Source organism: Bicyclus anynana, chromosome 1 (genome assembly GCF_947172395.1).
Source record: "Bicyclus anynana chromosome 1, ilBicAnyn1.1, whole genome shotgun sequence".
NCBI classification, from domain to species: Eukaryota; Metazoa; Arthropoda; class Insecta; order Lepidoptera; family Nymphalidae; genus Bicyclus; species Bicyclus anynana.
The window spans coordinates 9996491-10021414 of record NC_069083.1 but is presented as its reverse complement, the minus strand read 5'-3'; the positions used below and the strand labels follow the sequence as shown (position 1 = coordinate 10021414).

General features: G+C 36.1%; 1 protein-coding gene across 5 annotated transcripts in view; it reads left to right on the top strand.

Moving 5' to 3' along the window:
• Positions 1-4664: 4664 nt before the first annotated feature.
• Positions 4665-24924, top strand: part of LOC112046894 (protein grainyhead) — a 126993-nt gene continuing 106733 nt past the window's right edge. For all 5 annotated transcript variants that reach the window (XM_052882888.1, XM_024083736.2, XM_052882770.1 and 2 more), the window contains exons 1-2: positions 4665-4808; positions 6976-7578. In XM_052882888.1, coding sequence (XP_052738848.1) covers positions 7037-7578 — 542 coding nt within the window. In that variant the 5' untranslated portion in view covers positions 4665-4808; positions 6976-7036. The remainder of the gene's footprint in view (positions 4809-6975; positions 7579-24924) is intronic.

Here is a 24924-nt window from a genome sequence, read left to right as displayed (position 1 = left end):
AGTTAAACTTCGAGCATAGTTCACTCCATCGCGCGCTGTGTGACTAAGAACCTCCATATGAAAAAAAAACCGTTCTAGATTAGAAGCTTTCTAGACTTCCTAAAACTAGACTTACAATTTAACAAAACGTAATTTTTGTTGCTTATTGCCTACTTTGCAGTATTTTCGCGTGAGATGATAAATTTTATATAAAAAAAATAAAATCCGTTTATAGTGGTCACTTAAGCTTTTTACTTCATTTACTTCACTCACTTGCAACTAAATTCTTATTGATACTTGTGACCAATAATTTACCAAACCAGACCATTTTTTGACCAGTAGTTTTTGAGCCGTGCTAGCCCAGTGGACCTCTGCCTCCGACTCGGGAGGGTGTGGGTGCGAATCCGATCCGGGGCATGCACCTCACACTTTTCAGTTGTGTGCATTTTAAGAAATTAAATATCACGTGTCTCAAACGGTGAAGGAAAAACATCGTGGGGTAAATATATGTGTGAAGTCTGCCAATCCGCATTGGGCCAGCGTAGTGAACTATTGGTCTTACCCATAGATTTACGATTCGGTACAAGTACCTAAAATTCTATGGTCTTACCCCTCTTTCTGCGTGCATTGACCATACAAAGATTATACCTAGTGAGTTATCTTGTAATCCTGGTCATATGCTGTCGCTGTTACTTTCTGATAATGTAGATTTCTATTGGTAAAAGAATTTTCTAAATCGGGCCAGGTATAGTTTCGGGTTTATTCGTTACGTACAAAAATATAATTTTTTCCTCTTTATTACCCCACTACAGCGAAGCCAAAAGGAAGGGTAATGATTGTATGGGAATGACAGATCTTGATCACGTGACCTGTCGATAGCAAATGTCATTCCCATACATTTCTAGTTTTCGACGTGCTACTTGGCTACACGGGCTGTAGTAGATTAGCAGTGGCGTGCACATCATAGATACAATAGTGTTCTGACTACCTAAAGACTACAGTTTTTACGTTTTATCATGTCCTTGAAATGTTTTTTTTTCTTTTATCTTTGAATATCGATATCCTAAGGATGGAAGGTACCTATGTATAGCAACCTACTCTCCTGATAATAAAGCCAGCAGCGCTACCTGCAGTGCGCAGAGGCAGTGGCCGGCATTAGTGGACTCCACAACAGCTAAAGCGCTAAAGCTTTGAAGGTCAAAACTCATTACAGCGCCTCGGACACGTACGTAACCTCACCTTACCTCGCTTATCGCTTACCGTCAACGCGCTTACGTCATTTTTTAGGATAGTGGATATTTTAGGGTAAGTATTTGAGGCAAATTGCAAGTCCTACACCTCTCCTATGCTACCCTAACCTAGAGAATCTAGAGACCAGTCTAGAGAGTACTAGGATATTTTATTGCAAATATATTGCTATTTTACATAAAATATCCTTCAGGCAATATGTAATTTATATACCTTAAAATTGAACATTTAAATTAATAAAAAATTCAGATTATTTAGTCGGATCTTTTATTTTTGCCAGGTGGTCGCAAAATATCTTGAAAAAGCTATTCTTACATGTGTATCCTATTACAAGTCTTTAACTTGACTCAAATTCCTACTCAGAAACATCCACCACCTCTTGAACCACATGAAATAACGTAAGTGCGTGGTCGGCGAGCGATCAGCGTGCCGTGTCGGGGTGAATGGCGAGACGGTTCGTGTCCGAGGCTATAGGTAAGCTTTTGCTGAAAATGAAAAAGGTCATATAGGTACAAGTACTAACTAAACTACAGTCTTTCTTGATGAGTACTGTTTACCAACAAACAAATTAAAAATGTGGGTATAAATCACTAGTCATTTCACACCTAATAATAATTATAATAAACTTGATATTAAATTTATTAAAATTAATTTGATTAATAAACTTACAACAATTAGATATGGTTAATTTATGTTATATAACATTTTATAAAAAAACCATACATAATTTAAAATAAATAAGTTATGAAATGACAGGCATTTGCTACCTTCATTTCTGATTTCTTTGTTGATAAACAGTACTCGTCAAGAAAGGCTGTAGTATAGGTGATGAAGTGTTGCTTACTTCATGGCCTAGCCTACGTAAGTATGTAACCGGCCTAGCCATAAGTTGCAGCCGATTTATTTTGTTTTTAGATTACATAAAAAATCAATAGGTATATGTTACGAGTTTCTCGAGTATCTATAGGTGGTGTTAACATGCATTAGGTATAATTATAATAAAAATGAGGTATTTGTTTAAAGTTGTTATGGTAGTAAAATAAGAGGGTATTTTGTGATTTTAGTTCAGGTCTTTGTTGAGCATCATGCACGCCGTCACGCTGCGTCGCGATTGTGCGATAATGTTTTGTGGTGTAATTATTGATCATAAATTGTTTAGTGTGGGCAATGAAGAATATGTCGGGCAGGCGAGGTGAGTGTTAATGCATTCTGAAAGGTACGTTTATACCTACACGAAGGTCACAAGTCCTGGAACCTGCTTGAGATGTTTCCTTCAATTCATGTCGCTACTACCCGTCGCGTTATAGATACTCGTATAAAACAAATCATGTACGCAGTGACCAACAACGATCAATTATAGTCGTGGGTGCTACAGAAACGTGAGAATAATTGACCGTTTGTCGCTAGCATAAGTAAACTTTCCAAAAATGTGTACCTACCCCCGTCTATTATTTATGCTTTAATTTTTTTTTAATGATTCTACCCTCAAATCATAACAACTTACTGAAATATTTCTTCTAACATCATCATTATCGGTCTATTTTAGCGGCCCAAGATAGCTGACCAGGAGAGGGGATATGGAGCTTAAGCCCGCCACGCTTCTCCAATGCGGGTTGGCGGGCCTTTGATTCGTTAACAATCATTCAGATGTGAAGGAAAAAGAGTAGGTTTACCCTTTAAACCAAAGGACTTTCCAAATCGGTTCAGGCGTCTTCGAGTAATCGGTGTACATATACATATAGAAAAAATACCAATCAAGTTTAGAACATCCGAACATCCGTTCTGAAGTCATAGTTAATGACCGGAATAGACGAACTAACGTGCTCTTCAAGGCACGGGGGTGTAACACCAGTCACTGCCTTCTCTTCCCAAGTCTGGGCTGAGAGTTTTTACTGAAAATTTCATAGTAGAAGGGAAAGCTCAGTATTTCAAAGCTCGACCCAGGATTCGAACCGAGGACCTCGTGACCCAAAGCTACATAGACCAACCACTGAACCAATTTAACCTACCTACCTATATTCCAGAACAAGCGGATGCCATACGGGTATATGACGGCGAATATTAATATTTTTGGCTGCTGGGAGGCTTCGGGCGTGGCTAGTTACCATCCTACCGGCAAACACGTACCGCCAAGCAATTTAGGGTTCCGGTACGATGTTGTGTAGAACCCTACAGGCGGGTGGCTTTTCTTCCTCCGCCTAATAAGTTAGCCCGCTTCCATCTTAGTCATCTTAGTCCATCTTAGTTTCATCGTCACTAACCATCTGCTGACCTATTATGTATCTCGGTGTACTTTTTAATTAATGCGTTACTACATCGTTTTTCATAGTATTTTCGTTCTAGTGATCATCTAAAATAGTTATTTTAACGAAATAACCTTCACTGCACCATTTTTCATCAAACCGTAATGTTTTTTTAGTTTCTACGATCATCTAACATGATTATTTTCAACGTAATTACGTAAATACTAGTTTTTCGTTAAAACAACGTTACTATCGGCTTCTAACACGACTATACTAATTTGACTTTAAGTAAAATGACGATAATTATGTCAATTCGTTGAAACACAATGTTAGATGATCGGAAAAACGAAAATTCGATTTTAAACGATGTAGTGTCTGATTTTTTAATGGTACACCGAGTTACATAATAACCCCCTGAGATGAGATTGTAGTCAAGGGCTAACATGTAAAAAATAAATAAAATACATTAAACATATGTGTTTTGTGCCGCGACTCCATTCGCGTAAAATTCCGTTTTTCATACTTTACGACGAAAGAAAGTATGCCCATGGTTGGCCTACCTAATACATGTTAATAAAAAACAAAATGTTGATTCATACTAAGCAATTTAGAGCCTCAACATAACTACAAAGATTGATGATTCGATAAAAATACAGACAAAAGAAATAATTAAGAATTTCAGTAATAATTTTAACATAAAGTATTGGTTATTTGTCAAATACATATTTTTACTGCTTTTCTGTATGATTCCCACGTCCTTCTATACCACAATTTTTTCTCTGAAACGTCTCGTCTATAGGTACGCTCTCGTATTTAACACAGGAAAAGTTTAGTAGAATTCTTTTTATTCATATATATCAATAATGTTGACTGGTGTCAATTGCTCTTTTCGAAATTATTTAATAAAGTCCTTAGGAGGCTTATTAGGTATTATGTTTCAGGCTATGATATAAAATTTTATGTGCTATGCAAATGACTTCAGCTTTACAACCCTGGTCGTACAAACTGATGCATATAAATACATTTATTATTGGTAGTAATAACATTGCGTTGTTTGGTTAAGCAAAAACGATGCTAATGTTTCAGACGAGGAGGCAGAGACACCCTGGGCAACGTCCTCGGGTAGGAGGGTCAGCATGCACGGAAGATAAATTCGTCGTTTTGGTGCGTGCGAGAGCAAGGCGCGGGCGAGCGGGGAGCGGAGGGCGGCGGCGCCGGCGCGCGGAGGCTGTTGCGCTCAGAGCACCTGCGCCCGCGCTCCGTAGCGCCGCTCGCCGCGTGCTCAGTACCCGCGCCCGCGCACGGACGCGCCGCCCGAGCGTCGCGACGCCGCCCACGGTACGTGACGTCCACGGCGCGTCGGGGTCGGGCGGCTGCGCGTTCGTCACTGCGCCGCGCCGCTTCTTGGCGCACACGAGAGAGCAGCCTGGCCGGTTTTGTAATTTCGCCGGGCGGGCCGTGACGTCACGAGACTAGTTTGACGCTCGTGCGTGACGGCCTGCGCCAGGACGCCCGCGCTCCGCCGCTGCTGCCCCCGACCTCGGTTCCAGTGCGATGACGTGCTCGTTTGCTTATCTTTTTTTTGGAAGTGATGTCACAGATAAGATATACGACATAAAGAGTGATCAAGAATTATTTTTATACCGAAGCAATCCGATTTGAGGGTGTCCGAGTGGTTTTTCTTTGTACCGCGCCAACAGTTCATTTATTTTCAAACTTAAAGCGGTAGGATAGTGAGATATTACAAGTATGTGTCGGTGTGCGTACCTTTATCCGAACGAGTTCACAGATAGCACACTTAAAAGTTCGTGTGTGAGTGAATTGCGTTCGTTTATTTCTTCTTGTATCGATGTGTTCGGCGAGCTTCGTGATATGTCAATGTGTGCGAGCGCACACTTCGACGACCCAACGAGCGCTGGAACCTTTTTCTCATTTTATTTTTCCTTCTGCATCGAAGCAATAAGACTTATAGGCGCATATACAAAATGTTTGTTGTCAGGTTTCTATATAATTTTTGGACTTAGTACTCGAGGATATACTCGTGGATATCCTCTTATTTATTGCATATGAATAAATTATCTTCTTATCTCTTCGGATTCATTGAATCATTCTAAGTTACAGAATCATTAATTAAAAATCTATTGTTTAATGACAGTTGATGTGGAAAACGATGAGATGCTAATTGTTTTAATCTGTTATGGCTGTGTTATTAATGAATCCATTAAAATGATTATTTTCAACACAACGTTATTGGCATTCTTGACAAAGAGTAGTAATAAAGTAAGGCTTATTAGATATGGAATTGGATACGAATGATCTGGACAATTTATATCTGTCCTTTTTTAACTTGTGATACCAAATGGATACTCTTCCAAGCTTTTGTTATCTGTCTCTGTCACACGATCCTCACAGCCTCTGCAACATACATACTACATATATACTACATAAAAGCTTTAATGTAGTACGATATACATTAAATTTTTTTGTAGGTATATATAGATAATTAATTTATCTTCAAATCCATCTGAAACAATAAGATTTAATTAGGTTAGTTTGTTATTATTATTTATAATCGTAAATCATAATGTAAACGGACAAGTTGAGGAGTCCCATTCTTACCAAGCAGGCATCCAGTTTGTCGATACCGTTGGCTGGTGGTTTGCGACCGTAGAGCAGCTCTTGAACGAGTTCGGCCACTTCTCGCCAATCAGGTGCCACTCGATACTTGTTCTGTTCTAACTGGACTCGAATCAGCTGATAGATACTATGCTTTGTTACCAATAATAATGGTTGGCTTTTAACAAAACTCGTTATTAGGTATACTTATGGCATAATGCATTCGATAGGAACTAAGTAGATCCTTCCTTTATATAATACTCATTTAGGTATTTTTGTGGCAATAGTGTATTATTGTTTGGTATCTGTTGTGTGTTGTTTATGAATGAGTACATTTAGAAACATAGTTTCCTCCCGGATATCTTGTATATATAGACAAATTACTGTTCGGCTACCTCGTTGGTTCAGAGTTTAGCTTATGTCACTTCAGATTGCGCCCTGGTTTCGAGTCTTGCTCCTGCGTCGGTCTATGAAATTTTTATTGTCATAATTCTCAGGTCGGTATTGGGAAGATGTGTGGCTACATCAGCTGATATAGTGATCATCGAACATTATCGTCCTAAGCTTGCCGATCTGCATTGAAGCAGCTTGGTGGGCCCAAGATCCCTATCCTCTCTCCTATAAGGCAATAGCTCTGTAGAGGGCCGATCAAAATAGCCTGACAATGATGACGACGATCTAGTATTCAATATGTAGAGCTATCAATTTCGAGGAATTGTGTTTGGCATTGTTTTCCCATTTTCCTTATAGTTACATTGGACACTTAATCTTTATTGTATCTCTAACTGAACTTATTTACTTTATAAGATCAAACGAGCTCGTCATACTCCGGAACGGTACTAGAGAATGTGAAGAGGGAGCTGGCAGGCTGATGAGATGTCTATTTCAGTAACAGAGTTGGCGTATTCGCGAGTAGTGCGGGGCGCTCTGCAGCGGCCGAGCCCGGCGACATGTCCGCGTCGCCGCAGCCGCTGGCCGCGTGCGACGAGCGCGTGCGCACGCCGCGCGCCGCCGCGTCCCCGCGCTCGGCGCCCGGCTCACCCGCGCCCGCGCACGCCGTGCTCGCCACCATGACGCCCGTGCAGCCCGCGCACGACTACTACAGCCACGCGCACAAGGTGGAGATGGACTCGGACGACGGCTACCCGCCCGAGGCGCACTCCTACCGCCACTCGCCGCACGAGCTGGCCGCCTACGCGCCCGACAGCAAGGTGCCCGTGCAGCCCGACGTCTACGACCAGGGCATGGAGTCCATCGACGAGAAGACTCCGATAGATCTTATATACGAGGACGACAAGGAGACGGTGATTTATACCACGACGCCGGACCAGAAGAGGGTTGAAATGATCAGCGGCCAGTTGGAAGACGGCCAGTTGATGAGTGGAGCCGGACAGCTCGTGGACGGTGGAGTATCCGTGGTGGTGGGTGCGCCCGGCCAGGGGACGGTGCTAGTGTTGGCGGACGAACTCGGACAAGTTATCACGATACCCAGGTATGTTGATACATCAACAAAACCTTTTTAAAGACCCACTTACAGGCCAGTCGTCCCTACTTGTAGGAGAAGCGGTACGGAGCTTAGACACACCAAGTTGCAATTAGAATTGGCGGGCTTACTGTGCAGTTTGTCTATTTAACATTAACTATAACGTGTAACTGTAATGAACGCGGCTTAACGTGCTCGCTGAGGCACGGGGCTGTGCCGGGGTATGGAAACAATTTCCAAACGCCAGGTTGAGAATTTTCACTGAGAATTCTAGGAGGAAAGAAATCAGTATTTATATCCCGACCCAAGAAATGAACCTAGGACCTGTTGATTCGAAACCACAGAAGGAGTAACCACTGGACCAACAAGACATTTTGAGAGAGAGATCGTGCATTGTAAACACGTCTTTGTGTGTATTTAAAATATATCTTCCATGTTCGTCTACTTGTACATTTTTAATGTATATTTTACGTTATTAGAAATAATATAAAATGTTTAATTTCATGGATACATAATATGATACAAGAAAATTAAATGGTTATGTGATTAAGTTAGATTACTATATTATGTACCTAGCCCATTTGTTTCCACTTTCCAGTGAAAGAGATAGATATATTTATTATTTATACCACACTATAAAGATTTATACTACACTATTCGGGGTTGGCTTGGTTCAGGAAAACTAGGACAAGAACCGCGGTTTCACCCGCGTAATTCTTGTTCCCAGGGGAATTCGGGGATAAAAAATGCGGGACTTTATTACACGGTGAAGACGTAGTTTTCTTGCGGTGAAATTTTTTTTAAAACCAGTCGAGTATTTCTTCAGAAAATCGTATAAACAAACTAAAAATTTAATCTTACCTTTAATACTAGTTTAGAGTACGAGTTGAAAATTCGTTTAAAAATACTAAGCCGCTATTATAGGGGGCTGGAGGTAGGAGGGTAAAAATGCAATCAACCTATTCTTGTCCTACTAAATATACAAAAAACATCATTAAAATCAGTCAAACCGTTTTGAAAGAGTGCGACGTTAATTTTATACGTAGTCTATAATTAATCTATATAACTACTAGCTGCCTCGGCAAATGTTTTTCTGCCATATATATTTTTTACATACTAAAATATACAAATGGTGGGTGGGGTGTAGGGGTTTGAAAAATAGTTTATGAGACCTACTGAGAAGATACGGGGATGCTTTGCAGGAGTTTGATTACAAACATTTTTTACACGACTTTTTAATGAGCTGTATTCATCATTATTAACAACCCATATTCGACTCATTGTTGGGCACTAGTCTCCTCAGTCAGTCAGTAGGCTAACAGTCCACCACGCTGGCGAAATGCGGATTGGTAGACGAAGAAATTGATATTTAATTTCTTAAAATGCACATAACTGAGAAGTTGGAGGTGCATGCCCCGGACCGGATTCGAACCCTCCAAATCGATGGCAGAGATCAATATCCACTGGCTATTTAGATGTATTAGTATTAGATATTCATCTAATCACTATTTACAAAGATATTCATCTTTAAGTAATGGTTTATACTAAGGTAAGGTTTTAACCAAGTTAAAGTTGGTGGTAAAATTAGTTTTTATTAAAACGTCAATTCCGTCCGGCGTTGTTAAGTTAATTACTCGACGTATGTGATTGTTCTAGCGTTGGCACCTCATTGTTTGATTAGTTACAAACAAGCGAGTGTTTGTGGAGGCGAGTACTCGGCGCTCACGTGTATTTGAGAGCGATTCGTGTCGGAGGTCCGCCGGTGTACGGGCCAAGTGACTATATACTCTTTGGTACGGCCCGCGGTGTAACGGTCGCTGGGAGCGGCGCGTGGGTGGAGCGACGTGCTTACCTTGAACTTGCCGTGAGTCCAGCGCCGACCACCACGATTATATTTTGGTGTTGCGTTGTTCAGAAACAGCATCTTTGTCTGCTTAATATCTCTTGGCACAAAACACAATTATAGGTTTATTAAAAACTACGTTGTCTATTGTCTAAATATGACATTTATTAGACTATTCAGACTGACGTCATGTCCGAGCGTTAACTTTTGACTGGTGGGAGGCTTCGGCCGTGGCTAGTTACCACCATGCCGGCAAACACGCAAAGCGATTTAGCATTCCGAAACAGGTGGATTTTCATCCTACTCCTAAGACTAACTTTTTCCATCTATTGCATCATCACTTACCATCTGGTGAGATTGTAGTCAAGGGTTAACTCGTAGAGAATTAAAAAAAAACAAAAATATAGAATTATGTTATTTTTTATTTTCAATATATTATTAGGGGTTGATAGTAAACTTTGGGGTTATATTATTGAATGTAAATTTCTAAAAAAGATACTCAATAAAAAAATAAATCTAGAACACAATCCCAAAGCCAAACTAATATTATAAAGAGGTAAAGTTTGTGGTATTGTTAGGGGTAGTCTCTGGATCTACTAAGCCGATTTTGAAAATTCTTTTATTACCTACTATAAAGCCACGTTATTTGTGAGTGTCATGGGCTATCCTTTATCTCCTTATTAGTTATCTATACATCTAATAAAAGCATAGTATTTTCAACATTTTGATATAATAATCAATGAGAAGGGATGGCAAAAGGATATGAAGATTTATAAATACACTTAGATTTTTAGTCTTAGTAAATACATTAATTTGAATTACCTACGAAACTATTAAAAATAAATTTATTTTCATGTGATTTATTTTAAGCTAAACCTGAACAACATCTTAAGGCTTTGTTTGGGTGTAATTTAAAACAAACAAATAACAGACATTCGCTACTATTTAATAAATATTTGAAAATAAATAAATATAATTTAAGTGAACCCTATAAAAATATTACTATAATTTATTACCAAAAGTATCAGGTATCAGTTTAGTTATAAAACTAATATCTGTTTATAAGGTACTAAAAGATACAACCACGTATATTAGTATATATTTAAGTCGAAATGTCATACACAGATTAAAATATTCTTGGAACAAATAATATTCATGTAAATGTATAAAAAAAAAATGTTCACGTGTTTTTATTGATCATTAAAACAACCAAGAGAACTGATGATGTGAGTATAAGGAAAATCTTAACTTTGATAACTAATTTTATGAATTCTCAACTTATTAGTAACAAAATGTAATTTAACACAGGAGTGGTCGGGCTCTAAGTTTAGGTTTTTCTTACTTTGTGTATCATATCTATAGCCTATAGTTATCAATTAAGAGTATCCGATGAATTTATAAAACGGCTTATTATAAACTAACCGTAATATTGTGTTTATATAATAGTGACGGCCTCCGTGGCGCATTGGTATGCGCGTTGGATTTACAAGACGGAGGCCCTAGGTTCGATCCCTGGCTGGGCCGATTGAGGTTTTTTAATTGGCCTAGGTCTAGCTGGTGGGTGGTCTGTTACCAGTCTATCGGAAAGACCTATCGCCAAGCGATTTTGCGCTCCGGTACGATGTCGTGAAACCGAAAGTGGTGTGGATTTTCTTCCTCCGCCTAACAGGTTACCCAGCTTTCATCTTATAATCACTCACTTACTTACCAAGTCAGGGGTTAACTTGTAAAAAATAAAAAAACGGTATGATTAGGAATATAATATTTTGTGTAAGGTTTCGTATAGGTACTTCAACGGGGATGATATCACGGATATAACCGTATACAACTTTATTAGAGCTACGTACTCGTATGTAGCAACTGCTTGTGTTTAATAAATAATATTATAAGTTGTTTATATTACCTCTGTTAGGTATTTATTTAATTAAATTCATACACTTTATTTGTACACCACAATATAAACAATATAACAAACAAATAAGAATACAACAAGTAGAATACAAAAAAGCGGCCGTATCGTTTCATAGCGATCTCTATATAATCGACTTATATTCGATGTTATTAAAGCGATCATTAAGTATATAAATATAAAAAAATGTGTTTGTAATTGGTTGGATATTTATGTCTAATAAATTAGTTAAATAAAGTGGAAGCCCGCGACTCCGTTCAATTGAAATTTTGCACAATTATTACACAAATCCCATAGAAATCATGCATGTTTTATGGATAAACATAGCCCTTGTTCTTCTTAAAAAGGTCCTATTACTATTTATGATATTTATTACTGTAACAAAATTCATCTAAATCGATTCAAAGCCTTAGCTATGAAAAGTTAACCAACAGACGGACCGTCGCATTTGTATTATTAGTATGGATAGTATAGTAGGAGTGTGTACTTATACCTATATATAAGAGTATAATTGATAACGTTAGTTTGGTTTGTCTTAGAATTACTATTCAACCTATTTGAAACAAAATATACATTAATGTCTATATTTCATATCACTGATAACGAATAAAATTCATTACCACAATTCCAAACTATTCATTAATTATATTACGTCATATCATTTAGATTATCGTTAAAATTAGTAGTTAATTTTGTTAAGTATTATTGTTTTAGTAAGTGTTTAATTACCTTTGTCAAGATAATTGTTTATATTGACACAGTTTACAATTCAATAGTATAAATTAAAATGATACCTACTACCTAAACCTAATAATAAAAACCGTCATACAACAAATGATATACAAAACAGATTATAAATTCCAACTCTCAAATTGTATAATGTTGACTCTTCATGCAGCTACGAGAAAAACGTATAATAATAGTTAAAAGCCGCAAACGTAATCCACGCTAAAGATGCCACGTGCTTGTCATTCATAATTTGAGGTTAATATCACTGGCGTCTTCGCAATGTAAATACATAATAATGCCCACTGTTCTTGGTAACTATATTCTGTATTAAAACAAAGCACGTATAAATGCATCTTATAAAATATTTGAATTGATCGACCTTGTTCTGAACTTCAAATATTTTTTGTTGCCGAATAAAATATATAATTAAAAACCTTTAGCTAGACTTTATGTTTGCAAAAAGAGGTTTGAATTAACTTTCAATTGAACATTAACTTGCATTTTTATTGCAAAAGTTCAAAGTCCTTTTGAAAACATGACCGCTGAGTGGTACCAAAATATATCCATGTACCTAATATAATTATTACGAGTATAAGAAAAAAATACGGACTTGGTTTGACGAATTTATTGTCTTTGGAAAGAATCTACTAGGTAGTACAGAAAGATAATAACGTTTTTAAAAACTGGTCACGATTACAAAGTCTGTTTTTGTGTTATGTTTAAAATGATTTCTGTAAATGTTATTGTTTCCTTAAATTTGAATACCGAAATGGAGAAAATTCCATTTACGAGAATGTGTCAAACATCTACAACGGAGATTAATTATAACATACACGCTAACAGACGTATGAACTTCAAAGTCATGAACAGGTTGTTATTTGAGGTTGACAGAGGTTTGTCTGCTGTGTTTTATTGTTATTCAATCTATTGTTATATATATTTCTCTACATTTTATATGATACGAATAACATATTAGGCTTTATGAGCAGCAGTAATAATAAATATATTGCAATAGATTGAAAGGTCTATTTAATTTACTCTAAATTAAAACTTAAGGTCGAAAGAGGCAGTGACAAAGTCGTAGAACATTTTTGTTGTTTGTTGTATTAAAAAGTTTTGACCGGTTACAATCTTAATAGTTTTTATGTTATTAATACATATACTGTTTAAACTACGTTTATACTAATATTTTATAGAGGTAAAGTTTGTTGTGTTGTAGGGGGTAATCTCTGGATTTACCTAATCGATTGTGAAATTTCTTGGATAGAAGCAGGCGTTACTTTGCGGAAGTTCATCATGATTATATAATGATTTATTTATTTTGCTATCATCCGCGAAAAGTCGACGAACCCATGCGACAACGTCACCCAGGTCCGGCAAAATACTCTCTACGTACGTTTCACCCCGAAACCGGAGCATCCTCAGGAGATGTTGACTCTACAACGTGCAATTGCAAAGTCAAAAAAATTGCAAAGTCAGACTTTGCAATTGCACGTTGTAGAGTCAACATCTCCTGAGGATGCTCCGGTTTCGGGGTGAAACGTACGTAGAGAGTATTTTGCCGGACCTGGGTGACGTTGTCGCATGGGTTCGTCGACTTTTCGCGGATGATAGCAAAATAAATAAATCATTATATAATTGTGAAATTTCTTTTACCACTAGAGAGCCACATTATTTACGAGTATCATAGGCTATAGTTTATCTTCATACTCTTACGGGAACGGGAACTACGCGAGTGAAACCGTTGGGCGTCGACTAATTAGATAGAACGCAGGTAAAGTTCGTTGAAGATATAATAATTGGCATCCAGGTAACTCGCATTACACGGCGCGGGTAGTAATGATAAGGGAATATAAAATGAAATAAAAAAAGCATTCAGTAAAAATGTATAAGCTGGATATGGATTGGTAGGCGAGTGATAAAAAGTCGACTGAATCGTTTAGGTTGGAGCGAGAGCTGTGCAGCCTCACCCGCCGCGCCTCTGAGACTTTAATGATGACTTTTTGTTGATTTGCGGCGTCGATTAAGAGAGCCGAGCGTATACAGATAAATTCATTATAGATCCATACATATTAATATACAATATAATTTTCCTTGTTTCTTGTCATATACAAAATGAGAGTTCAAAATCTTTTAATTACTCAGTTCATTATTTTGACACCATATTTTAAACATTTATTTGTATTAAATTGTAAATTATATATGCATTTCAAATTATGGCATATTGTCCAAAAGAACCTTCAAATCACAACTAAGAAAACCTTAACTAAACCTTAATCTTGAAAATGTCAAGGTTGTAAACTGTAGAGAAAGTAAACATAATTTGTAACACATTTGATTTTAATAACGATATTTATTCATTTTCAATATCGCTTGATAACATAGGCTAAATATATAAGCAACTCATCATAAACAGTAGACCGCTACCGCGAGTGGCGTGGACCGCGGCGCGGCCCCCCTCTGCCAGCGAAGGCTCATTTTATTGCCTCGCAGTGGCCGGCGCGCGGCGGCGGCGGGCCCTCGAGATGAGCTTACCATCGGGCTCAGATCATTATTTAATGTAATTATTAGGTCGGTAAACTTCTTTTTTGGAAGTTTTAACTGTTATGTATTACGCATTTTTTGTTTTTGGCCCCAATTTTACTTGAATTTTTCAAGTACCGTGTTATTATGCAAGAGGTTGCGTATTTACGAGCATGTGAGGAGTAAAATTTCATTATTTTTAAAAATATGATATAGCATTCCTGCGCTAACTTTGTGATAATAGGTTTTTTTATTACTTCTACACTAATTACATTTTTTTTAAAATTATACAAACAACGCAATCAAATAGATTGATAAAGTTGAGAGCTTTTTAAAGCCCGAACAAAAGACATCAACGAGCTCGCATCTTCCTGTGACCAACCATGTGATATTAGGTAGTGACAACATCTTTTATCTTCGTTAATTTTAGACATATCTTCACATATACCAATGTAACCTATAGCTCAGAATTATTTCTGTTTTAAAAACTTATTTTTGTCAGGTTTATACTGACCGCACGTATAAACAAAGTTCAGTGTGTCCTTTAAAAATTAACGATCATCCTTTCTACCTGATGCCGCTGTCCGAGTGCAAATAAAAAACGGTTTCCCCGCGTAAAGGGTTCACTTCCCATCACATGGAGGCTGTAGCCACCCACACACGCGCGACACTTACACGCAGACACACACACACACACTCACACATACAGCGCACATATTGTAGGCATCGGAGCGGCAGGGACCGACAGAAATCCCAACGGGGTATAAAATTTCTTTCATACGTAAGATTATTGTGGAACTTACTTTCGTTCTTCCAGTACTTCATTGAAATTACTTCACTTTTTTAACTTTTGGGAAATCAGCAATTCGTTATATTTGGAAAATAGATTATCAATGAGCGTAAGATAGGTACAGGTCTTCAAATGGTCATAATAAAATAAATTAATAGCACCGCATAAAAGAGGGACTGTTTTTCAAAGAAAATAACAGATTAATATAAAATGAACTCTATTTTTTCTGTGAAATGAGTTAATTTTGAACAAAGACAGCCACGTGTATCATCACATCCATTATAGGATTTTATTATCTTATACATCGAGACACGGGACTGTAAGCCATACCCATTTTATAGTTGCCTTTTCCATGTTCATACAAAAATCATTTCTATTCTATTAAGAATAAGACCAAAAATGTATTTGCCAACTCAAAAGCGTATTAATTATTCATAGAGATATGCAACCTTTTTATGTTTGGGGATTCGTTTGTGGTCAGAATCCCATGATAATCGGCACCATATTTTTAATCCTATAATCTCAATTTCATTTTCTTAGTGGTTCTTACTACATTTTGAACGTTTCACGCTTCAAGTGAAAATAGATAAGGTGGGTTCTTTGTCTATGAAATATTCTTTTTCGTTCATCTCTAAAGAACCACAATTCATTTCGTTCATTGGTTTTATTTGTGTTGGTATTGAAGGCGCGAGTCATTGCCTCATCAAGGAACGTATGTGAGGTGCGCTCGAACACTGATTAGGTATTTATTATCTTACATTTCATCCGCCACGCTTGCTGTACTCGTAGATACTATATCTTAATATGCATTTATCTTTTCAACATATCTTATATCAAAAAAATATGGCTTTTCATATTTTCAAGTTAGTTAAGTTTTTTAGTAATAAATTAAAATACATTTTCTCTGAATGACATTAAATTATAACGTATACATAAAAAATAAATATGTAGTTGATAAATCAATTCATAATAGTTACTTATGAATACATATTTATGCTGTAAGAAATTACTGAACAAGAAAGACAAACAGAAGTATAATATTCTTCTGTGATATTTTTATAAGCTTTTATTGTTTTTACTTAAAATTCTAAGTTACTATTAAAAGGTTAATTTTTGAATTCTCTAATTTATTTATTTATTTTATCACTTCCAGTCGGGTTTCACATGAAAGGGTTTGTTGTGAAAAATACGAATAAAAATACTTCAATCCAATAATTTGTTAAAAAACAATTATATATTTTATTTATAGCTAGTGGACGCCAGCGACATCGTTCGCATGAAAATTTATCACTAATTTAGCGGGAATTGTGAATATTTCCCGCATAAAAATAGCATATAACTAATATGATTAATCCTCTATCTCCCAGTTAAAGTCCCATTAATGGTCCATTTCCGAGATAAGTCTGAACAAACAAACAGATAGACAAAAATTAAAAAAGTTTTTTTTTGTGTTTTAACATTTTGAAATCATAGACAGACACTTAAATTTTTGTTATATTGAGTTTATTGTACAATTTAGAAACCTATCCGTACATGTGGACCAAAAATACAATAAAATTTTAATTGCAATGAATAGACAATTGCTTAAACTATAAACGTATATTATGTAGTCAGTGAAATATAGGTATATCGCAGTACATGAAGTAAGTTTACGTTTTCAATAATAATCTATAAAAAAATATTAAATCTAAATCACAAGCAACATTCAATTCAACAACATATTCTAAGAGTTTTTGTTTACTTCTCTGATTAACATAAAAACAACAATGAAAGGACGAGGAAGGACATAAGACTTCTCACGAAAGTTGGTTTAAGATAAGAAGTTTTGGTTTCACTTTTGACCTCCCCCGAAATAAAGTTAAGGACATTCGATATTGGAAACGTAATAGATTAAATATTTCAACTTTGTAAGGTATGCATCTAAATGGATTACTCATTAGAAGTCTTTAAATAAATGCCATACTTAAAGCTGTTAGTTGATTTTTAAATCTTTCGTAAGAGCACTTTTATGTTTCAAAATCATTATCCAACTTTGCATAGATAGGTATCAGTAATCATTGGATCGTAAAATCGGAGAAACTGTTTATTCATCGCATTGACATCATGTGTACACACAACCACAAGATGTTCTCGTGTGCGTGAGGCGCATGTGTGTGTCGTACTTATTAGTGAGATAAAGATGGAGAACAGAGAGGTGATCAGTGCGACCGAGAGGAACGTCGTCAGCAAGGCTAGCTCTGCCGTATATGTATATGAATGTACAATTTTATTAACTCGATTCGTTAAACTGCACGACATTTTAATAATATATGGAATATAACGAGGTCCATTATCACAAATCTGTTCAATTTCAATCGTATAGAATTACAAAAGTGTTAAATGTGTCTACCTAATTTAAACTAATATTATAAAGAGGTATAGTTTGTGGTATTGTAGAGGTAATTTCTGGATGTACAGAACCGATTTTCAAAATTCTTTTACCACTACAAATTTGTGAGTTTTAAATGAGCGATCGATATTTGTGTATATTATTTATTATAAACGCGCGTATGGATGTTTGTAACTGTTTAATTTCGCAACTACAGAACCGATTTCACTGAAATTTAAAATGAAAATATATAATACCCTGAATTAACACGTAGGCTACTTTTCGTTCCAAAAAAATCCATAGATTTCGATATTAGCAAAAAGCTGTTGGTAATGATGGTATAAATATTTGATACTCTTTAACGTCGCGGCCCGCGACTATTGAACCAAATTAGCTGAAAGGACAATGGTCTGGTGTTTGTTGATAGAATTCATAAGCGTCTACTAATGTAAACTATTACAGTTTGTAGAAAAAAAATTATTTAATTTTTTGAAAAAGTGCACAATGTCTAATTATGTCCATAAAGTAAAATATAATCACATCAATTAAATTTAAATAATTGAGTATGGCAACCACACTATTTATACCAATATTACATCTATTGGACAACTAGGGACGCGCACGGTATCAAAAAGCCAGTATCGAATCGAATAAAGTATCGTCATTGAACTACACGTATTCTATACTAATATTTAAACGAATTAATATAATTATTTTTAAATATTAATAAATATTTTGATTTTCAAGCGAGTATGTACCTACCTACCTATTGCATTTAAATTACTTATTTCTAACCATGACAAAATACTGCTAAAGTTCACTCTTACTTGGCGGCATTTTACATTTAACTAATAAAATAAACAAAATATAATAGTCAAACATGTTAATAACAATTATTACCAACATTAAGCCATATGGCATATTTTAATAATCAAAGGAAGGGGACAAGTGTTTACAAACATATTTATTGTTTAAGTATGTTCGACATGATTTTAAATAAAGGTACATGCACTAACAATTCAACTATGAACTGTCACTTCAGTTGTGACATCGCGTCGTATTTTCGTTGTTTGCGTACCTATGCTTCTTGTAAATCTTGTATTTTTTTCTGATATCAAGTGATTTTCCGTACTTACATCCTTTTTAACGACCGCTTCTGTTTATGGACATCGATTCTCCCGCTTAACTACTGACTTAAAATATTAATGTATTTAAATTCCACGTTGGTTTTTAGATTTAATTAGGAAGATTAATTTTTATAAAGTATGTATATTATCAATGTCTAAGAGAAAAATGGGGATCAAACCTACTTTTTATGTTCTTTAATCGGACCTAAATACCCGGCTTCATAATCATGGAATAATTAAGACTTTAATTTAAAAAGTAGGTATCTATTCGTTGTTGACAAAACATAACCTGTAAAACTTCAAACGTAAATATCTTTAATTCCAGACTAGACATAATACTAAGCCTTAAGAATAAATTGTTAAGAATATAATTATCTATCATTTTATATTTTTTTCATTCATAGACGCTTGAAAAAAATGTCAGCAAAAATTTGTTTGGGAATAGACCATTGTCCTTTGAAATGGAGGACATTATACCCTGGATTAAAACAGAGACTACTTTTATCCCGGAAAAATTAAATTGCGTACGTACATTTTACGCGGGTAACACCGCAGGGCGCAGCTAGTATGTTTTATTTTATCCCCTTATTCTCACGGGGACGGTAACTAAACGAGCGAAATCGCGGGGCATCGGCTAGTATTATATAAAGGTATATGTTTGTTTAATTTTCAAAAGAAACGTATGTTTGTTTGGAACTTGGAGAAAACATGTTTACCTATGTGTCTTTGTATGTATTTAATCTGCCATTAATTAAATTAAATATCATATTAAAGAAAATGTTTAAAAGCGAGGTAGATAAGATGTCGATGATTCATATGCAGTCACAAAAACGATCTGTTCTATAGCATAATATAAGCAATATTATTAGCCTTTGCCTTATGTTTTTTGTTAATATGGTTTGAATTGATAGCGCGGCATAGCTAATTTGAAATTTAAATTTTTAGCTTGTAAAATGACGATGATGTTATTTTGTTTCCATGTTATTTTAATTTACAGATTTGAAATTTTTAGCGATTTAAAATTAATTAGGAATTGAATATTACTCGTGTATCCATCTTGTTTTGTAGCTACAAAACTTTTCTAAGAAATAAGAATATTATATTAGTTCATATTTACTATTACAAAACTATAGCTGTATCAGTATGTCAATTTTTAACAATAGGTCTTGACCGTGACTTTGCTTGCTCTTCATTTACAGGCTGTCCCGTAAATATTACGACATTCTTGCTATGCTAAATTACAACTTTGTATTACTAGTTGTTTCCCAGCTAAGCCGCGGAAAGACAGACAGACGGAAAAATAAAAGGGTTTCTAGTTGACTTCGGCAATACTTGTCTTTTTATTACATTTTTAATCTAAATTTCGTCATTTTAACTGCTTATCTTATGATTCAATATAAATTATTTTGGTATTCAATTGACAAGAACACATTTTAATAAGTAACGATTTTTACATAATCAACCCCTTTCGTAAGTAAAGTAGCAATTGTGACAAAATTTTTAAAAATAACGTACTAAAATTTTTACATTTTTGGAATCCCTATTAAATCAATATTTTAAAGCTTTAAAAAATTTTTGCCTGGTACATTTTCTTTTCAATATGACCTTTAAAAGGATATACAAACAAATCATTAATGATAAAAAATGTATTAAGTCCCGTTTTTTAGAAAAAGCTCACTCTGTAGAAGAAAGAACTAAAGTGTCATTAGCTGAAACGACTATTCAAAATACTTACCAAGTTTAAAATACATATTATGTGTAAATTTATATGATCCTACTACCCCTGTATACATTTAATGGATTACCTCCAAGCACAACGGTCTCGAGCCGCCAGCGTCCAGCGGCTCCCTGCAACCCGCTTGATATCCTCGGTCCTCCTAGTGGGGGGTCGACCAACATTGCGCTTTTCGGTGCCATTCCAGCGTCCCAACGTCCAAACGGTATTCGTTGAAGATTATGCAGGTTTACGCGCCGACCTCAATACAAACCGAAGAGGAGGTAGAGGTATTGTATGAGGATATATCAAAAACCATACATGCCTCGCAATCCTACTACAATATCATGATAGGGGATTTCAATGCAAAGCTGGGTGTGAGGAACGTTTCAGAGTTGAGAGTGGGGCAATTTGGTTATGGACTACGGTAGTGGGATTATTATCATGTTATTATGTTAAAATGCCTTGCATCGTCTTTTTTGAGAGTGGGTAAAATAACATTTTAAAATCTTGATTAAGTATCGAATTTCTCGAAGTAAAATGCCCTAAGGATCCATGACGAGGCTGTTATTGAGTGCTCAAATAACTGCGAAGCTGTTTTCGTGTAGGTATAAAGCTTCAAAGGGTGCATTGTCCGATTGTGTAGATTGGAACATGCTGGCCAGTAACAGAATACTTATAAACATACTTATCGAACATTATACTCGTAAAAGAAAAAGGTACAACGAAATATCGAAAATCATTTGATGTAAAAAGACGAAGTTTAGCAGAGAGGTAGTTTATAGTTAACGGATTTTGTGACAGGGCCATATCAGATTGATTTCTTGTGCTTCACGTCTGTATACTACTGTGTACTTGTAGGTACTTAGCAAGTAGCGCAAGCTTCTGTTTTTAAATTAATCAGTTTGAGCGTGAATAAAAGCTTCGTGATACGCATTATAGGCGAGCCAGTATGGTAGTAAGGTTGCACATTCACTGTCATCGGGGTGCGTGGACGTGGACGGGCCGAAAACGACGCAGGCAAGGAGCTACCGCTGCCCGCGCCGCGCCGCGCCCGCCGCACAAGGGCGCGCCTCTCACTCAACTCGCACCAATGTTTTCGGATGCCGATGTAATTATAGCACTTAATCGATATCGGCTACTGCAATTCCAATAACAATACGTTAATGAATAGCTACTTTAATTATTTTAAAATCGAGAATCGAATGAGAATGCGCTTTTTTATCCCTCCCTCGAGCTCATGTAGCACTCTTATTCACCTCGTTAAGTGAGGCACAATAGTAACGTACTTAATTAGCCCCCGACGATAGCACAGATGGTCAGGTTTATGAGGCTCGACAAAAAATAGCTCTAACCTTTTATTGTCCGGAGTGAAGGATTTTGGTGTACGTGGGATAAATTATATCTCGGCATCTCATAATTGTCTTATATTTTTTATTGAACGCTATGCAAGGACAGTTTCTTTAAGTACCAACTCGAAGAATTTACTGTTTATACGTATATCAAAAAAGAAAAACTCTGACGATATGGTATGTTTTTTGCGTGGCACAGTGAGTGCCGTGCATGCCACCGACTACGTACAAGGAGTCGCAATCCGCCACGTCTCCGCCGCGCTGCGATGTAAATGATCCCTTTGAATAATGTATCCCATTCTTGGTCAGCTCTTCTACCATCATATAAGGTACCAGGCAATTAACCGTTACTTGCAACCGCTTTCTATCTACATAAACTCGCAAAGAACTGCGTTAATTGCCAAAGCCGTAGTACCTATGTCCAATTAATTTCTCAATAAAAACACATTTTATTTATTTATTAAGTTAAGTTTTAAATGAACGCCGAGGATAATGAAGTGGAGTTTTATTATTTTTTACATTACGATTTTCCATTGTCTTACTTACGCAACTATTATCTATAAATTAATAGCAAAAGTAAGAACTTATTTAACATAATTTGCAAGGTTATGTTTACAAATTGGTCTATGACCTCAGCGATTCGCTATTCGGTGTAAACGGACGGCGAAACGCTTTGAACCTAAAACAGACAGATAATATGTATTCTGTGAGAGACTTGTCAAATGCTAAAGTTACACTATGTAGAAATCATGCGTGTTTTAGAATCACAACATCTATAGTTAATACTTTAAAGAGACAAAGTTACTGAGATTTTAGTGGTATACTCTGAGCTTCTCTCCTTTTACTATTAATAGTAAGCTACTTGTACATCTTCATAGACTAACATATTAATCTTTATTTTATCCTGAATTTCCACGGAATTCCAGGAACGGGAATTAAGAGTGAAACCGCGGGACGTCTTCGAGTATACAATGTACAAAGACGTTGAACGCCATCAATGTTAGTAGAAACCTTAGTATCTTCAAGGCTGCTTTCCATCAGGGGTGTCAACTTAATCTATATTAATCTAGCTGACGCTCCGCGGTTGCACTCGCGTAGTTCCCGTTGTTATAAGAATGCGGGAATAAAATATAGCCTATGACATTCACAAATAGGTAAGTGATGATGCAGTCTAAGATGGAAGCGGGCTAACTTGTTAGGAGGAGGATGAAAATCCACACCCCTTTCGGTTTCTACACGGCATCGTACCGGAACGCTAAATCGCTTGGCGGTACGTCTTTGCCGGTAGTAGGGTGGTAACTAGTCATGGCCGAAGCCTCCCACCAGCCAATCGTGACGTTGTAGTGGTAAAAGAATTTTTAAAATCGGTTCAGTAGATCCAGAGATTATTCCCTACAATACCAAAAACTTACGTCTTTATTATATTAGTATAGATAAAAAAATCATAGACTGTATGTTTAAAAGGAAACAAATGATAATGAACTCTAGTGTTATTTAGCATGGCGTGTTATTTGTATTGTTGTATGCAGTATGCGAGCGGGTCACGATTGGGTTGCACGCGCGTTCGTGACCTTGCGCGCCATCGGCCGCGCGCCGCAATGAAGAGGTCATGCTTGTAAAGTCTCGTCTACTAGACCGAAATGCTTTTGTCTTAATCATTATTTATTTGACTCCCACATTATTCATACCTGTACAAATATCATTTGTGTTACTCTTGCCTGTGACTTTGTTTGCAAAGTTCATGTATTTCTGATTTTTTCGAAACTTAAACGCTGTTATGTTGTTGGCCAAAGTTGGTGTTGCTAAGGTTGACGTGCATTTTTTCTTGATAGATTTAAAAAGATGAGGTAGCGTTTAAGAAGATGATTTCTTAAAGTAAAAGAAACCATCTGGCATTCAATTTAGATAACTAGATAACTAATTAAATACTTACTCAAAGTTTGCTACATTATTACCCAAACACAGATGGTTTAGATCTCAAAAATTCTTACATGCAGAAAACTGCCTACAGATAATAAAAAATGTACTGTGGAAGGTAACCATTAAATTTTATTGTTTATAAATACATAAATAATGCGAAAGAGACAGATTTACTCATGTAATAAGGGGAAAAGGTTCTGAGGAATGAGAAATGCCGCCATAACAGGGCGTGCTAACTTTCTCTTAACAGACTCTCGCTCTGGCCTGAGCCGAGCCTCTCGTGTTGTTTATTATTTAAAACAGAATGTTTTAATGTTATCTAATTTAAGCTGGTTCGTGTAGGTATATTATACACATATGCTTACAAAGTTGCTAATTAAAATTAAGGCGGAATTAAGTTAATGTAAGACTTTAGGACAGTATTTTTATTAAAAACCTCGTCTAGTCTTATCTCATTATCAGGTTTAGGTTTAATATTGTTATTTTATAATACAGCATCACAATCTAAATATATAAAACTCAAAGGTGACTTAAACACTGACTGACAAAGTGATCTATCAACGCACAGTCCAAATCACTGAATGGATCGGGCTGAAATTTGGCATGCAGGTAGATGTTATGACCTAGGCATCCGCTAAGAAAGGATTTTGATCAATTCTACCCCAAAAGGGATAAAATAGGAAATGAAAGTTTGTATGAAACTTTGCCAATTTCAAACCGATCGACTTTGCATGCATAAAGCTACTATGACGTGAGCATATAATTATATAATTCGATTCCTTTTCAGATGAACTGTGATTACACTTATCATTAAGTGAAATACCATCCAAGACATGACATCCAGTATTAAGAAACAAATAATTCGTTCTTTTTCTCATTAGCAGTTGTTTTCATCGTAATATCGTTCAGATAACAACGAACGCGACCCGAGTTCTGAATAAGTTATGCAAATAATTTCTATAACACCTTTGATTGATGGTTGATTTAATTATTATGTTTGTAAAGAAGTAGGTACTTATAATAGGTATAAAACTAGTTTTTTGGTATTACGGCCAATAAAATGTTTGCGTTAGGTTGTCT